Below are 15,677 nucleotides of genomic sequence, written 5' to 3' on the forward strand. Positions count from 1 at the left end.
AAAGTAGCGTGTAAATCAATTTGTCATTTATAAGGGTTTTTCTTTTTTTTGAATAATAACTGATCTAAACTTTTTGATTAATGGTTTGGGGTTTTGTTTTCTGTTTTGTTTTGTTTTTTTAATCTATGAGCTTGTATCATGTCTCAGCTAAAAAAGAAGGAATCCTCCCTTTGTTCTTGGCAGGCTATCTTTTAACTTAAAGTACTGCTTAAAGAGCAAAGAGTACAGGAAAACAAGCAAGCTGACACAAAGGAAGTGTAAATGTGAATATAAAGCATGTTATCTAAATGTTGAGAACTATCTGTTCTCGTGTGCCTAGAGATGGTCTGTGTGAGGGAGATCTTTTATTAGCATCACCCATGTCACCCCATCTTTTAGACATTAAATTTGAAAGTACAGATGTGAGAAAAAGCAGCCTGACCTTCTCTTTGGAAACAATTTATCCTCAGCACTGAATGAGGGATATATTGCTTATTAATGGCACAGGAATAGATTCTCTTTTCCAAAGTTTCTGAAAAGGGCCTTGAGCTAGTGAGTTTATTAGTTTGAAGAAGTCTTAGCTATTTGTACCCACCCCTTGTTTCTCTGAGAACACCTGCCAGGAGGACATTATATTAAAAATGATAACAAAAACTATAAATACCTAGTTGAAATGAATTCAAGAGCTCCAAATATGAACTGGTTATGTTTGATACTCAAATAATAGTTTGCCTAAAATCCAACCATTTCTCAAAGGAAAAAGGACAATTAATTTACAATGGAGTGAGCATTTACTCTTTGTTAAGTTTCAGCGGTGAATTTACAGAATATATCTCATCAGCATGAAATCTGGCAAAGATATCAATCACTTATAATTTGTCATGAAATGAAGTCCAAGCATAAAACAATTCTGCAAAGTGATATAACATCATAAAGTAATTGTCTAAAGTAATTTCTGCTGAGTTTTGGATCAGTGCTCACGTTGGTTTTAGTTTAGTATTTTCTCTGTAGATTTTTAATGGAGCTGATCAAGATGATCAAGGTCAATATTCAGCTAATCATCAACCTTCAGTTAGGCATTAACTCAATTTTAGTAATCACTTTAGATACAGTTCATTTTATAATGAATATAGTTCCAAAGTCTCAGACTAAACTGTATCTCATCTTAGCCACTGAAGACTTTATTAAAATTGGAAAGCAGTTTATCTGTAAAATCATTATCTCCTTTTTTGAGCAGAGCATTTACACACAGATTTCTGCAACATGCTCCTGCCAAGTTTCATGCTACAATTTTAAAGAATCAGTATACAGAACTTACTACGTGTGAGTGAAGGTGATAATTGTTTTAAGGCTTTTTTCTTATTATTCACTTTTATATAATTACAGCAGTCGTACAAATACATGTAATATGCAAACAAATATTTAGCTAGTATTTTTGGTTGTGTTTTGTGAACAGGGAATCAATAAGTTATATACATTTTTGTGGTTTGGTTCTGGTTTAAGTTCACCTGTGACTGAAGTTACTTGATTCTGTCTGAACACTTCAAAACAGTGGCTCAAATTCAGTTCCAGTTTGAGAAATGCAGTAGTTCACCTGCTGTTTGGTTTGGATTTGTGTCCCTGTTTGTGGCACAGAGCTGAAGGCATTTAAAAGTAAAATATTGGTTACGAAAAAAATAGGGAGCAAAATGATTTCTGATCTGATGGCATCTACTTGCAATAGATGTATATATAGTCACATTATATACTCAAATCCAGAAATATTTATAACATGCGTGCGTTTTATATATATTTATTTATATATACAGACAAGCATGTTGCATGATGTATATAAATGTGTTTTTAAAAATATTTAACATCTGTACATATGTATTAAAATAAAAATGTTATGTTTTTGGAAATTACACATTTAAGTGAAGAGGATATTGTATCTAAAGTATGGTTTTAAAACAATTTGAGAAAACATATACTATATTGATGAGAAGAAGTTGAGAAGAAAAAATAATTCTTGTCTAAGAATAGTTTAGTTTATTGCATATCTAAAAGCAGAAATACTCATAGAAAACTCAAAGATTTATAGGGAAATTCATTTTTATTAGCTTAATTGATATAGTTGCAGAAAAAAGGCAAACTTCTAGGCACATAAACTCTAATTCACGTCTGAAAAGAAGCAGTGAGCATCAAGCTAAATACAGATTAGTTAGGTAATTAGAACTGAATTCAGAGAATGTTTCAATTACTTTTTTTCTTTCAGGTATGCATATTACTATTCTGGAATAGCAGCTGGTGTTCTTCTTGCTGCTTATGTCCAAACTTCATTTTGGACCCTAGCAGCAGGCCGGCAAACACAGAAAATTAGAAAACAATTTTTTCATGCAATTATGAGACAGGAAATTGGATGGTTTGATGTAAGTGATGTGGGAGAACTTAACACTCGTCTCATAGAGTAAGTACACTATAACTTCCACAATGATATTTTATCTTACTAAACAAGCGTGAGCTAAAAATTTAAAAAAGTTTTTTAAATTGAATTATTTCATTGTAAATCTCATGCAAGTCATCTCACTGAGAGTCTCAGGCTGAACTTCTAACACTTCTGTTACTGGACTATCACAAAGATACCAGAAAAGCATTTTAATAAGTGTCTGTGAACTCTGAGGATGACTAAAGCCCATCCTAAGACATTACCTCCATGAATAGAAAACATGATTCTTTTCTGTGCACACTGGGGACTCAACAAAGATGCTAACTGACCCCGAAGTGTGAATAGATTGAACTGCCTGACAAGCTATTCCTTTCTTTTTGCCCACATGAAAGGCTTTAGCTTTTCCTTCCAGAGATCCCATGGTTTCCAGATAGGTCCAAAATCTGGCATTAGAAGAGAGAGCAATAGGAACTTTGCACTGTAGGCGTAATTTTAGTCTTTTCAGAGGCAAACAGAAATTTATAGCATGGAATTTTCCCAAGAAATATGAACATTTCCATGACTGCATTATATAGTGCTCTACTCTTGAGCAAACTGTTGGCAGGCAATGGAAGAAGAAATATTATCCTCTGCACAGATGTCCATGTGACAAAACTGAAAAGCTTTGTATGCTTTCTACATTTTCCTTCCTGTCTGGATGTAATTTGTTTTTCAGTGATGTCACCAAGATTAATGAAGGAATAGGTGACAAAATTGGACTGCTTGTTCAATCAGTAACAACATTTGTAACAGGATTTGTTGTTGGTCTCATAAAAGGATGGAAATTAACCCTTGTAATACTAGCAGTCAGTCCTGTCCTGGGACTTTCAGCAGCTATCTGGGCAAAGGTAAGTTAATATACTTTCAGTGTCATGCTTTGTATCAGTAAGAGATAATGAAATAAGTCTACATAACTGTAATTCTCACTGTTGGAATGTATCACTTAGAATAATTATCACAGCTTTAGACAACATTTATGTACGTAAGCTGTATTAAATAAATTGTATACAACTATCCTCATATAATTTCAATATTATAATTCCCATACAATGGACAGACTTGCTGTGATTTTAACATAGCTTATTTTTTATATGGAAAAGGAAACAAGAAATACCGGTAAAGTATACACATCTATTACAGTTTAACTTCATCTGCTTGTTCTGTTGAAACAAATTGCACCCCTGAAAAATAACTAAATAAGCTAGACCAAGCCTTGGTCTCAGACGCAGAGTCTCTTTTCAGAGTTGTTACAGCTTTGGGAAGAAATTTTAGACAGACTTACATGAGTACTAAATTACCATGGGTTTGGAGTGACTAGTTAATTTGCAGTTTGGAAGCCTTCAGATTTTTATAGTATTTTATTTCCATTACATTTCAAGATTATATATGGCTCCATGATCTTGAGTATGTTGGGGAAGAGGAAGGAGTAGAGAGGCGTGTGCTAGGTATGTCCATTAGCTGAGAGTCTTCATGAACTGTGGCCAATGAACACAAGTTACAGAGCTCGCTGGCTAAGGTAGTCGGAGATCAGAATGGGCAGATCTGCCCCAGAACCAGAGAACCACAGCCAGCTCAGTATGAATGCTTGTATAAGCTTCTGCACTGGGTGAAAGCAGAGCTGAAAATCCGGGCCTAAGTTGTTGAGAATGGATAATGTTGAATTATTAGATTGAATTTTTAATGTAATTAATAATTTTAATATTGAATGTTCTGCCCTCTTTTATGTAATATAATCAAAAGGCTTCATGTTGTAAGATAATTATGATAAAAGCCATTGTGAAATGCTTGTGCTCATTTTGTTTTTCTTAAGTCAAAATATTTGATCTTGTATTAGGTTCTCTCTGCTTTTACTGACAAAGAACAAGCTGCATATGCGAAAGCAGGAGCTGTTGCAGAAGAAGTTCTGTCAGCAGTTCGGACTGTAATAGCTTTTGGAGGACAGGAAAAAGAGATTAAAAGGTAAGAGCGTTGCTTAGATAAAAGCAATGTTTGCTTTCATCAGCTAATTTTAAAGTACTCACTTCAGAAGGTTTGAAATTTTCTTGCATCTTCACTACTGAAAATCTGTCCAAACAAGTGAGCCTTGTGCTTCCTGCATTAGTAGATAATGGGACTGGAAATTGTCTAACTTTTGTTGCCTTTTACAAGTTTCACTATGTTTTGAATGACAATTATTTACTTTTCTAGAAACTCACAAAATAAGTAGATATATTGCCTCTGCTCTAGGAAGTGTATAAACTACTTGAAGCATCACACAGCAAGTGAGAGCTTTAGACAAAAAAGGCCATGCTGTGAGAAAAGATGACGATATCCTTAATATGTGATTACTCAATACTTGTTGTGAGGGTTTAATTAAACAATATCTCTATTTCCGCTGTAGAACATCATTCTTATGATGTATTTTAACTTTTTATCTAAACCTAACAATCATAATCTCAAAATCTGTCATGAATGGTTCACAGTCCAAGTTCATTAAACAGCAGGTAATTTAAGGACCTCACATGCCAGTTGCTGAACTTTTTTTTTTTTTTTTTCTTCATTCTGTCTGCCATTTTGTCTGATGTCGGTCTTTCTAGGGACTGCCTTAAGCTTCTGTGCCTGAATACTAGGCTTATCTTAATATCTTCTTAAGGTTATATATTGTATATCTCTCATAGTACCTCATCAGTCCTTTTTTTCTATTTCATCCACAGACTGTTTGGTGTTTTCGTACAAAACTGGGTCCATTTTGAACTTCTATCTTTCTTCCAGATACCATAAAAATTTAGAAGATGCTAAACGCATTGGAATAAAAAAGTCTATTACAGCTAATATTTCTATGGGTGCTGCTTTCTTACTGATATACGCATCATATGCATTGGCCTTCTGGTATGGAACTACCTTGATATTAGCTGACGATTATACAATTGGCAAAGTTCTTACAGTAAGTATCAGTAACTGCCCAATAATAAGAAAAAATACTAATGACAAACAATGAAGTGTATTTTGGGAACTTATTTGGGTTTAACCAGAATTGTAGGCCAAAATCATCAGCAAGCTTCCCTTCCTTCTTAACACAAGAGTCCACATGTTATTTCTATAGTATCTCAAAATCTACATCAAGCCAAATAAAACATACATTATTTTCAGATGTTTCTACACCTCTTCTGACTTTGATAAGCTCAGGCAGGCATAGAAAGAAACAGTTCAGTCAAAAATTGAAGTACAGTGTCTTTCCTAGTTGCTATTTGTTTTCAAATTTGTGACACTGAATATGTTTTCCAGATACAGAAGCAAATACTGTGTTTTAGCTGTTGGGAGATCTAAGTAGATCACTTTATTGATTCTTTTCTTATATTTTGCTTCATAAGTGCTTGGAATCTCTTCTAAATATTTTTAAAAAGCTAGAGGAAGAAAAATAAACTTCTAACTAGGAAATATGTCAGCATCCAACCAAAGAAGGAAAAACATAATTCTTCAGTACTTAAATTCTTCTCTTGATGCAGCAACCATTTTAATTTTGTATAAATTATTCTTTTTTCCACATTCGTATAACTTCTTTAACCATGATGAAACTCAGCCAGGAGACCAGATACATATATATATATATATTTTTTTAAAGCTACCTCTGTTTTGTTTTATTTATGAATCACTCAGGGCTGTGAAAAATGCCTCTGAAGTATGGTATAGGCTCTTTTGAACCTTTGCAGTACTAGATCTAAAATTTTTTAAAAAGGAAGGTCAGCATATAGACCATCTCAGTGAGGTTCAGACAATTGCTTGTGCCCTTGTGTGTAGTTTTTTTCGGTTCCAAGTATTTGCAATAATTTGTTGTCAATATTGTAGTTCATCCATGTGGTGTTTTATAACACAAATTGGAGGATATGTGTTGCAAGTCCCGGACTGTGTGATAAGGGCATCTGAGGGTGTAAGAGGTTGCAACACTTGATAAAATAGTGCTGCAAGATGCGTCTGGGTAGATGGAGCCAAATATGGTACATTCTTGCCCATACTACATCCAGGACTGTCTCTGATGTTTTCTCAATGCTAGCTAGCATGAGCCAAAACTGTGACAGGGAGCATGCTAACAATTAAGCATTATGAATGAAAAATGATATAGTTAAAGCAGTGAACTCTTTTATAGGGATACATTATTATCATTTAGTTTGTTAGTGGAAAGAAGAAACCTGTTACTATAATATTAGATCCAAACAAAAGTGGTGGAAATTGGGATTAGAACAAAGTTATTTTTGTGGTGTATTACTGACTGTGGTGTATACAAGTCTGATGAAAAGAAAGTAGTTTTTAAAGAAGGCACTTAGCCAATTTCATACAAATATTAGAGAAATCTACTTGAGAAAATGTGGAAAAAATGCCCATCAAAATTTTTGTGAAAATATTTTAATTTTTGATGGAACCCTCCTCCCAAAACTTTAAATAATTTATAAAGTTTTTAAGTCTATATTCTGTCAAAATATAGGAAATTTAAAATATTCTGGGAAAATATTTCAGTTAAAAGATTTTTCTTTGAATGCATATATTTAAATAAAAGAGAATTGATCTTTTAAGTTTGGATCATCCTGATTGTTTAATCTGATTTCATTTCTTTGCATATAGTTAGGAATATAAGAGTAGCAGGGAGAAATATAACAGCAGCTTGCTCTGTTCTTACACACTTTCCTAGGTATCACATCTGTGTATAACCACTGTTGGAGAAAAGAGGATGTGTGTGATGGGCCTTTTTGTCTGACAACCTATGGCTTTTATTAGGACCTCTATTTGAGTAGTCCCTTTTTATTACTTTTATTTTGATACTACCTGAAGGCAATGAGCTATGATTTTCTTTTTTTGTCTTTTTCTTTTTCTCTTGTTCTTTCTTGCTCACACTCACTTTTTCTCACTTATGCTTGCCCTCTTCCGCTGCACTGGAGGGAACCTGTATTAGTTTAGGATGGAGAAGGTGGAATTCTATACTTCTATTCCTCTGTCATTTTGAAAGCAGAATGCTAGTACTCTGCATAGCCACTTTTGTGCTGTTGAAGGGCACACAGTGTTTTCTCATCTTAATGTAGAAACAGGCTTCCTGACCTTCAGATCATCTTTTGCCAAAGGACGAATTAGTACAATATATCCTGAGATATCAAGTGGAATTACACATTTTGGGGGAGAGATTTTGGAGATTCCATTCTCAGTCACTTTTTCATCCTTAGCAATCTCTTGCAACATCAACATGTGCAGGTATATTGTACAGGAACACAGTTATCAGAGGACTCATTAAGGGAAGCCCTTTTCTTCTTAATGTTATTTTTTATTTCATTTGTTCTTCAATTAAACTTCCATAAGAAGTGTAGAGCCTCTTGATCCAAAGTTATCTAATGTAAATAAATAAATGTAATTCTCTGCTTAATTATGACTTGATAGATGTCATCATAAAATTTTTTTTCAGGTTTTTTTCTCTGTACTGATTGGAGCTTTCAGCATTGGACAGACTGCTCCAAGCATAGAGGCATTTGCTAATGCGAGGGGAGCTGCCTATGCAATCTTTAATATCATAGACAATGTGAGTATCTTTGCCCTGGCTCTCATTTCAAAACTCAGAGACCGTTCTTTTTATAGTGCAGACACTATTTATGGATGCGAAGTTAGCAAGAGTAAATAATGATGAGTAAAATGAGATGTAATTCAAATACCTATCTGATATGTTTTGAAAATATACTGAAATATCAGCATGGAAAAAATAAAAGAATTTGTGCTGCCATTGATAAGAGCCTCAGTTCCATCTTTCCAAGGAGGCCTATTCAAGGGTGAAAGGAAAACCAACATTCTTATTCAGATTTTATGGAACAAAGGAGGAAAATGGATCCTTCCTATACTTAAGTTATTGAGAATATTTCTGTTAAATTGTTAATAATGTAAAAGGCTAACTTTATTCCTGTTGCATTTGCAGCAATTTACTGCAGTATTTGACTTTTAATTTTATCTGATATTGACCACGCTAAAACAATTCATTTGTTTTCATTTAGACAGATATATATGCATACAAGCAGATAGAATGTGTAATTATTCATCAGTTCCTCCTTGTCTCTTAGAGTTACCAGTTCTTGCTTCATCAAAGGTAATAGTACTGGAGCACCAGAATATTTGTTATTGGAGGTATTCCCTAATGTTTTTATTGTGAAGGGCATGTCTGCAGTGCTATATAAAGATGTGACTACAGTTGATGCAGGTATACTAGCATAGGTTTTAAGGATAGTAGTGGCACCAGCAGCAGCATGAGCATCAGCAAGTCTGTAAAACCCAACCTGGTATCCTGGATATGTACTTTAATTGCCAGGAGGTGCTGGAATCAGGGATGCTGTGACTTTACTAGCTAATGAAACTAGCATGAATTAATCTGTATGAAATGCAATTACACATTTTGGATTGTTGTTAAGATGTGCTTCAAGTTCTAGACCAACACTGGATGGAAATAAAAATAATGGTCATTAAGAACTCTGTTTCTGCTTAATGGTCATTTGGTCAGTTCTTTCTCACAAAAATGGTTTCAACAGAAAGGGCAAAGTTATGAATGAAAAGACAGTAACAGCTTATTAGAGGTGGTACGTTCAGGTTAATCATCAGGCAGTGGAATGAATCTCAAATTGCTGCTAACTGTGGGTACAATCTTATGTACTAAATTCACACAAGAGCTTAAATGGAAAAATTATAAAAGTATTCTTGCATGTATAGTTAAGGAATGTAGTAATGAAGCAGCAAAGCATCATGCAATTTGCATGTTTTAAAAATCTCACCTAAATCAGTTTAAAATATATTTTAGTATTTCTACAGAATGGTGGTGTACTCCAGGACTTCTTTGTGAAAAAATATTATTAGGAAATAAGTCTCTGTGTGTGTGTGTGTGTGTGTGTGTGTGTGTGTGTTTTATTTTGCCCAGGAACCTCAAATTGACAGTTATTCAGAGGCAGGCTACAAACCAGACCACGTTAAAGGGAATTTGGAATTCCAAAATGTTTGCTTCAATTATCCAGCCAGACCAGATGTTAAGGTATGGTAAATGAAGTTGATACATATTACAGTTAAATATGTGAATCATTTATTAAGAAAAAGTCACATAAAATTTTGTTGAAAATTTAACAGTTTCAGGTTGATCCTCTAAATCATATGAAAATACCTTGCCACCACAGTGATTTTACCTAAAATTAATTTAACACTAACTAGATATGTTAAGTCTTCTGAATGATTTGCCTCCTGTAGTCAGTGTGGCTGTGCAGTAAAACTTTAAGGTTTATTGTTCTCATAATCTTTGTTTATAGGTCTAATCCAAGTGTTTGTATATAATAAGAAAAATAATGACATAGTCAATTTCAAAAGTACCTGCAAGGCGTCTCTTAAGACTATATCAGTTAATAAAGCAGATCCAGCAAGGATTTGTTATATATGGGATACAGATTCTGTCCGGACAGAGAAAAAGTTTGCTTTGTTCAAGCACTCTCATAAAACCAGGGCTTCCTAATGCAATGGAGGTGGAAGAGACTTAAATGATTTCAGAAAATATTTTAATGAAGAGTATCTTTGCAGTATGTAACTATTTCCTTCTCTACTTTGAAGGAAAATCACTGATCTAGGTAAAGGAATGTTTCTTATTTTTGATAGGCAGAAAGGAAAGACAGAGTTTTCTTTTTAAACCATTTTAGTCATTTAAAAAAACTTCATTCACCTTCTTGACAAAGGGACAAGCTGAAGTGACTGTATTTAATTTTTCTCCCTATAGTAATAGAAGTGGAAAGACATCTAGATCTCAGTGAGTTATGTCCTTTTCTAAGTTTATACATGTATGGTATGAATAAAGAGATTTCTCCCCTGTGGTTTCAGAGATTATAATTTAGGAAGTTAAGGCTGTAGCAAAAAGATAGAAAGTATTTCATAAAAAATAGTAAAGAGAAAAATGAGGAGGAGGACAAATAACACATGGAATTTTATTTCTGCCTAATTTTAATCTACCTGACTTTCAGGTTAACTCTTATTTACAACAGGATTAAGAAGAAAGTACAGCAAAGTACATGACAGGCATGATGAAGACTGCACTTCCTATCTCATTAGACAGGTTTATTTGCTGTCCATATGTCTTCTCCATTTGCTTTAAGTTGTTAGAAACATCCTACGTGGATTTAATTATGAATTTTATTTTGGTGGAGGAAAAAGGTTCTGATCAATAGTCCGTTGTAATCAGTGATAATCCATAAGTTTTTAGATCAACCTCTATTGCTAATTTATTTACATTTAAGTATGCTTGAGTTGCTACATGCAAGGTATATAGACTGAATGTTTTATAGGATTAGGACCAAAAGGTTAAGTAAGGCTCTTTCATACCTGTTCAACTGTTACCACTTATGTTAGACTTTTTGTTTGACCTATAAATACTTTCGCAAAATAAGATAAACTTAGTTATTTGTCTGTGCTTCTGGTTCCCAAACAGTGAGATATACCTCACTGGTGAAGCATACCAATATTAATACTAAGGGCGGAGAGGCAATAGTAGTGCTGAGAGTAGAAATATAGGAATAAGGAGAAGATGGTTACAAGGAGGCAGTATGGGCGATGTATAGGGAAGTACCTTGGAAGGGTATTGGAATGTGTTGGTACATAGCTGCACATTTAGAACAGAAAAGTTTAGCCCTGATGCGGATGCATTCAAGTCTGAGTAGTTCATTGTACTTAGTCCTTCTAGAAGACTGATTAGCGAAAAAATACACTTTTCTCCTTCTCAATATACATTTTCAACCACATTGGTTGTACAAAGTAGTGAAAGCTATATAGAATCCTGTTCACCTGTTACTCATATTGAGTAGAAATAAAAACACTGGAAGGTTATGTTCCTTTTCTCTATGGCGATATTTTCTTATTACTCAGGTGAGCAGGCTAAGCAGAAGGATGGGCAAAATTAAGTCAGCATGGCATGGAGATACTAATAATGTGTCTGTTCCCCAGCCTCACTACACAGCCCAATACAGGTTATTTTCTTGAAAATAAAATGAAGGAGCAATTGCATGGCACCAAAGAGCTATATCCGCCCTTTGTAACAGTCCCAAGGAAGGAAAAATTTCATTTCTATTGCTGTGAAATGCTATATTTTATGGTTACTAGTACAAAAAAGTTGTGTATTGTTCAATGCAATTTCACAGCTATAGAGAAGGCCCACCAATCTGCAAGGGAAAAAATTAAGGTTAATAAAGGTTTTAAGGTCATTGAAAGGACTTTCCCTCCACAGCAATCTAGAGTATATTCTGTCACTTTTAAGTGTGAGTTCTACTGTACAATAATTTTCCTCTATTTTCTATGGTCCATTCCAGAAAAAGGTGATAGTACAGAAATACTGCATCATAATATTATTATGTAATTCTTATTTTTATATATTTATAATGTTATGTCATTTGGTCATATAAACTGGTTCATAATATGGGTAATTGTGAAATGTGTTGTGTGATGTATTGCTATTAGACCAGTTCTGATGTAAACATGAAGAAAATTTCACTCAACTGATTAGAGTTCTTCTAAATTTAAGCTCACATTTTTCTACATTATGTTTTTTCTAACATATTCCATGAAGGTACTGAAAGGCTTGAGTCTCAAGGTTAACTGTGGCCAGACAGTAGCCCTCGTTGGTGGCAGTGGCTGTGGGAAAAGTACAACTGTTCAGCTCATCCAGAGATTTTATGACCCCAAGGAAGGCATGGTAAGATAGCTCAAGTCAGATGACTGCTGTGTACGTCACTGTGGTTTGAAGTTTAGCTCTGGTCTCGTTGCCCTTGTTCAAATGACACAATAAAGTCTCTCCGAAAATGGCATAGGCCAAGCTGGGGGAGAGAGATGCCGTGGCCAAAACACTTAGCGAAGTCTTGTCATCTGCATTCCTTTGTTTAGATTACCATCGACGGGCAGGATATTAAGACCCTCAACATCAGGTATCTGCGGGAGATTATTGGTGTGGTGAATCAGGAGCCCGTGCTGTTTGCTACTACTATTGCAGAAAACATTCGTTATGGCCGTGAGAACGTCACCATGGAAGAGATTGAAAAAGCTACCAAGGAAGCTAATGCTTACGACTTCATCATGAAGCTACCCAAAGTAAGCAACCCCGCTGTCTCGGTGAAGAGGTTTCCCTTACATAAGCCTGCTCATGTCGGAGAGTTCCTTAGAAGGGCTCTCCCTAAAGCATCAGATAGAGGAAGCTCTCCCTGGAGCTGTGACTACAAAGAGCTTTCTCATAACTTTTGTGAGAATAAAGTTAATATGTCAAGCCATGGTTGGATGAGCCTTTCAGAGGACTGAGAAATACTAGAACTCTAGGGGCACAAAGAATGAGGAAGGCATATTCAAACAAGTGTTTACCTGTAGTGTTTTAGAACAGGGCAAAGATTCTGCTGGTGCTACTAACACAAATATGGCCTTTCTTTACGCTGCCTTTCATCGGCGAAAGGATTGTGCCGCGGAGCGTTCTGGAAGCGCGTGTTGTTGTCTTGCAGAAGTTTGAAACCATGGTTGGAGAAAGAGGGGCCCAGCTGAGCGGAGGCCAGAAGCAGAGAATAGCAATTGCCCGTGCTCTGGTTCGCAACCCTAAAATCCTCCTGCTTGATGAGGCCACATCAGCTCTGGATACTGAAAGTGAATCCGTTGTGCAGGCAGCACTGGACAAGGTCAGTATCGCTCTGAAATGAAGTAGGTGAGCAGGAGCCTGTTGTTTCCTTTTTTCAGACACTTGTTTAAAGAGCTGCAAGAAAGAGAGACCCTTAAAAAACAGGAAGTAAACTTGAATTTGGCAAATATTTTCTGTTTGTAGAGACGTGTATTTTTTTAGATCTTGGAGGTATTACAGGGAGGAATCTCGTTTCAAGTGAGGACATAGTGTTTTCGATGTTATTAATCCTACGTCAAGTTTTGTTGGCATAAATACTGTCCCCTACAATACACTCTCTTATAGATGCTCATATTCTTGTCACTCACCTAGTTGAACTCGCATTGAAACCTGACAGACAGGGTAAGGGCTACCAGCATGTCATAAGTGATTGTAGCAGTGACCTGGTTCTTTACCTGCAGGAAACACTTCAAGGAACCATGTGCTTCTGTTAATATGAATGCCTTTAGGTTCTGTTTCTCTTCTCAGTGTAGAGACCATTACAGGGACAGCTGATCCCCGATGAAACTCAGAGGTTTAACCAAAATTTCTCTATACTCATATTGTGGCAGTACCTCCCAAATGCTCTTCTGAATTTACCCAGTCGGGCTGTCTTCCAATTGGAGTGCTGTAATGCTTCCTGCAGATGACTTCTAGAATAAAAGTGTTGGGTGAAGACAGACAGGTTGAGGAGAATTATTAATAGAAATACATTTAATGGAGAATAGTCACTTATCTAGCTTTTCTTCGTGCCATTATCTTATAAACTGGGATCTTCATAAAGCTTTGCAGAAGACCTAGGGAAGATGGACTGCAACCAGGTTCCGTCAGAATTCCACTTGTGATCATTAATTTGATTATTTAAGCTGTAAGTTCCTTGATCATTTTCATACAGCTTGATTATTAAAAGGGCCAGCTATGATATTTTCCATATTATGCATGATAGGCATATAAGCATCCAAAATGAGATAGCTAATTAGATTGCATTTTATATGAAATTGTAGAGAGTTTTATTTTCAGTGAAGCTATTTGAATGGGCAATGAATGAGAGCTTTAAACACTGAACTCTTTTAGAAAGCCAATGTAGAATGCTTTCAATAATGCTTCTAAATATATTTACTTGATTAATTGAATATAAACTATCATCTTGCATAGATCTTAAGGTTTAAATGTAAGACTACAGATTTAAATATAAAAATATATAAGGTTTTAAAATTTGCAATGTCGAGACAATTTTTAAAAATATTTATGAGCAAAATCTGGTACTTTTTTGTGCCACAGCAAAAGATTGTCTCTAATATCTATGTTCAAGCTAAAAATTATATTCCTGTTTTTAAGGTACTCATTGAAATCTGTTTTTAATAAATTCTTGTAATGTATTGTTTCTCCGGACAATTTTAATGTTTCCATTTTTTTTAATATGAAGATGAAAAAATTGTGAATATACTTAGAGATATTAATATAAAAGTTTGTTATTTTTAGGCAAGGGAAGGACGCACCACAGTTGTCGTAGCTCATCGACTGTCAACAGTCCGAAATGCTGATCGTATAGCTGTGTTTGCAGGTGGAATTGTCTCAGAACAAGGGAATCATGTTGAATTGATGGAAAAAAAGGGAATCTACTACAAACTTGTTAACATGCAGGTAGTTTTTCCTGCAAGCTGTTGCTTGATATTCCCTATCATGTTCAATACCAGTAGTTATTGTATGCTCTCAGATGTATTGGAAATTCTGCAGCAAATTTTGTTAACAGTGAAAAATGTGTGCTTAGAAAGGAGAAGAATAATTTGAGACAAAAGACCACTAAATTTCATACCAGACCTATTTAAACCTAGGAAAATATGTTTTTAATCCTTTAGGGATTTAAACTTAAAGGATTATTTTATATTCTCCTTTTAGGCAGGTATGGGGACAGTTAATATAGAGCAGCTGACATACAGTAATTTGCTAGTCCATTGTATGTTCTTAGCCTATGTGGAATGCAAGGTAAAATATGGTTGTTAATACTAGAGGAATAGGGCATGCATATTTACTTATTTGATTATAATTCTTCATGCTGATGTTCTTTCAAAGAAAAAATGTGGAGGAATGGAAGAAAAAGAAAAATAATCCAGCTATGCTGAGTGTAAAAATATGTACACATTTTAAGCTATGTAGCCAGAAACAGAGAGATTATAAATTAAAAATCAGATATGAGTATCAGAAACATACTTGTTATTAAGTGAAGAACAAAACACTTTTGTACATCCCAATGTCGCATGTGACAGGTTGAATTTCACTGCAGCCTTCTGTGTAGTCGGTGTTTTACTGCATGATCACCATGTCCATTAAACAAATTGAAAAATATCTCAGTATGTTAGACTGAAAAGAGTAAACTGGGCCAATTAAAAATGTTCTATATAAAAAAAAAAGTGAGAATTTACTTAGTCACCTTCAAAGTAAACTTGTATTCAGGTACATATGATGACTGAAAAAAATTAGGAAATGTAAAATAGAAAGAAAACAAAGTGATTTTTCTTATTCATAACCCCCCTCCCCCCAAATACTAAGAAATAACAAAAATTTTCTGAGAAAAAAGAAACA

The 15,677-nt window shown here is 34.8% G+C and overlaps 1 protein-coding gene across 1 annotated transcript in view; it reads left to right on the plus strand.

The window, feature by feature from the left end:
- The window catches only part of LOC106483502 (ATP-dependent translocase ABCB1), a 42,879-nt gene that overhangs the window by 7,342 nt on the left and 19,860 nt on the right, over positions 1-15,677 (plus strand). Inside the window, exons 7-16 of the mRNA XM_067292195.1 lie at positions 2,234-2,425; positions 3,120-3,291; positions 4,278-4,402; positions 5,195-5,366; positions 7,869-7,982; positions 9,357-9,467; positions 12,030-12,155; positions 12,344-12,547; positions 12,946-13,116; positions 14,577-14,738. Coding sequence (XP_067148296.1) covers positions 2,234-2,425; positions 3,120-3,291; positions 4,278-4,402; positions 5,195-5,366; positions 7,869-7,982; positions 9,357-9,467; positions 12,030-12,155; positions 12,344-12,547; positions 12,946-13,116; positions 14,577-14,738 — 1,549 coding nt within the window. The remainder of the gene's footprint in view (positions 1-2,233; positions 2,426-3,119; positions 3,292-4,277; positions 4,403-5,194; positions 5,367-7,868; positions 7,983-9,356; positions 9,468-12,029; positions 12,156-12,343; positions 12,548-12,945; positions 13,117-14,576; positions 14,739-15,677) is intronic.

This window comes from Apteryx mantelli, chromosome 2, assembly GCF_036417845.1.
Source record: "Apteryx mantelli isolate bAptMan1 chromosome 2, bAptMan1.hap1, whole genome shotgun sequence".
In the NCBI taxonomy this organism is placed as follows: domain Eukaryota; kingdom Metazoa; phylum Chordata; class Aves; order Apterygiformes; family Apterygidae; genus Apteryx; species Apteryx mantelli.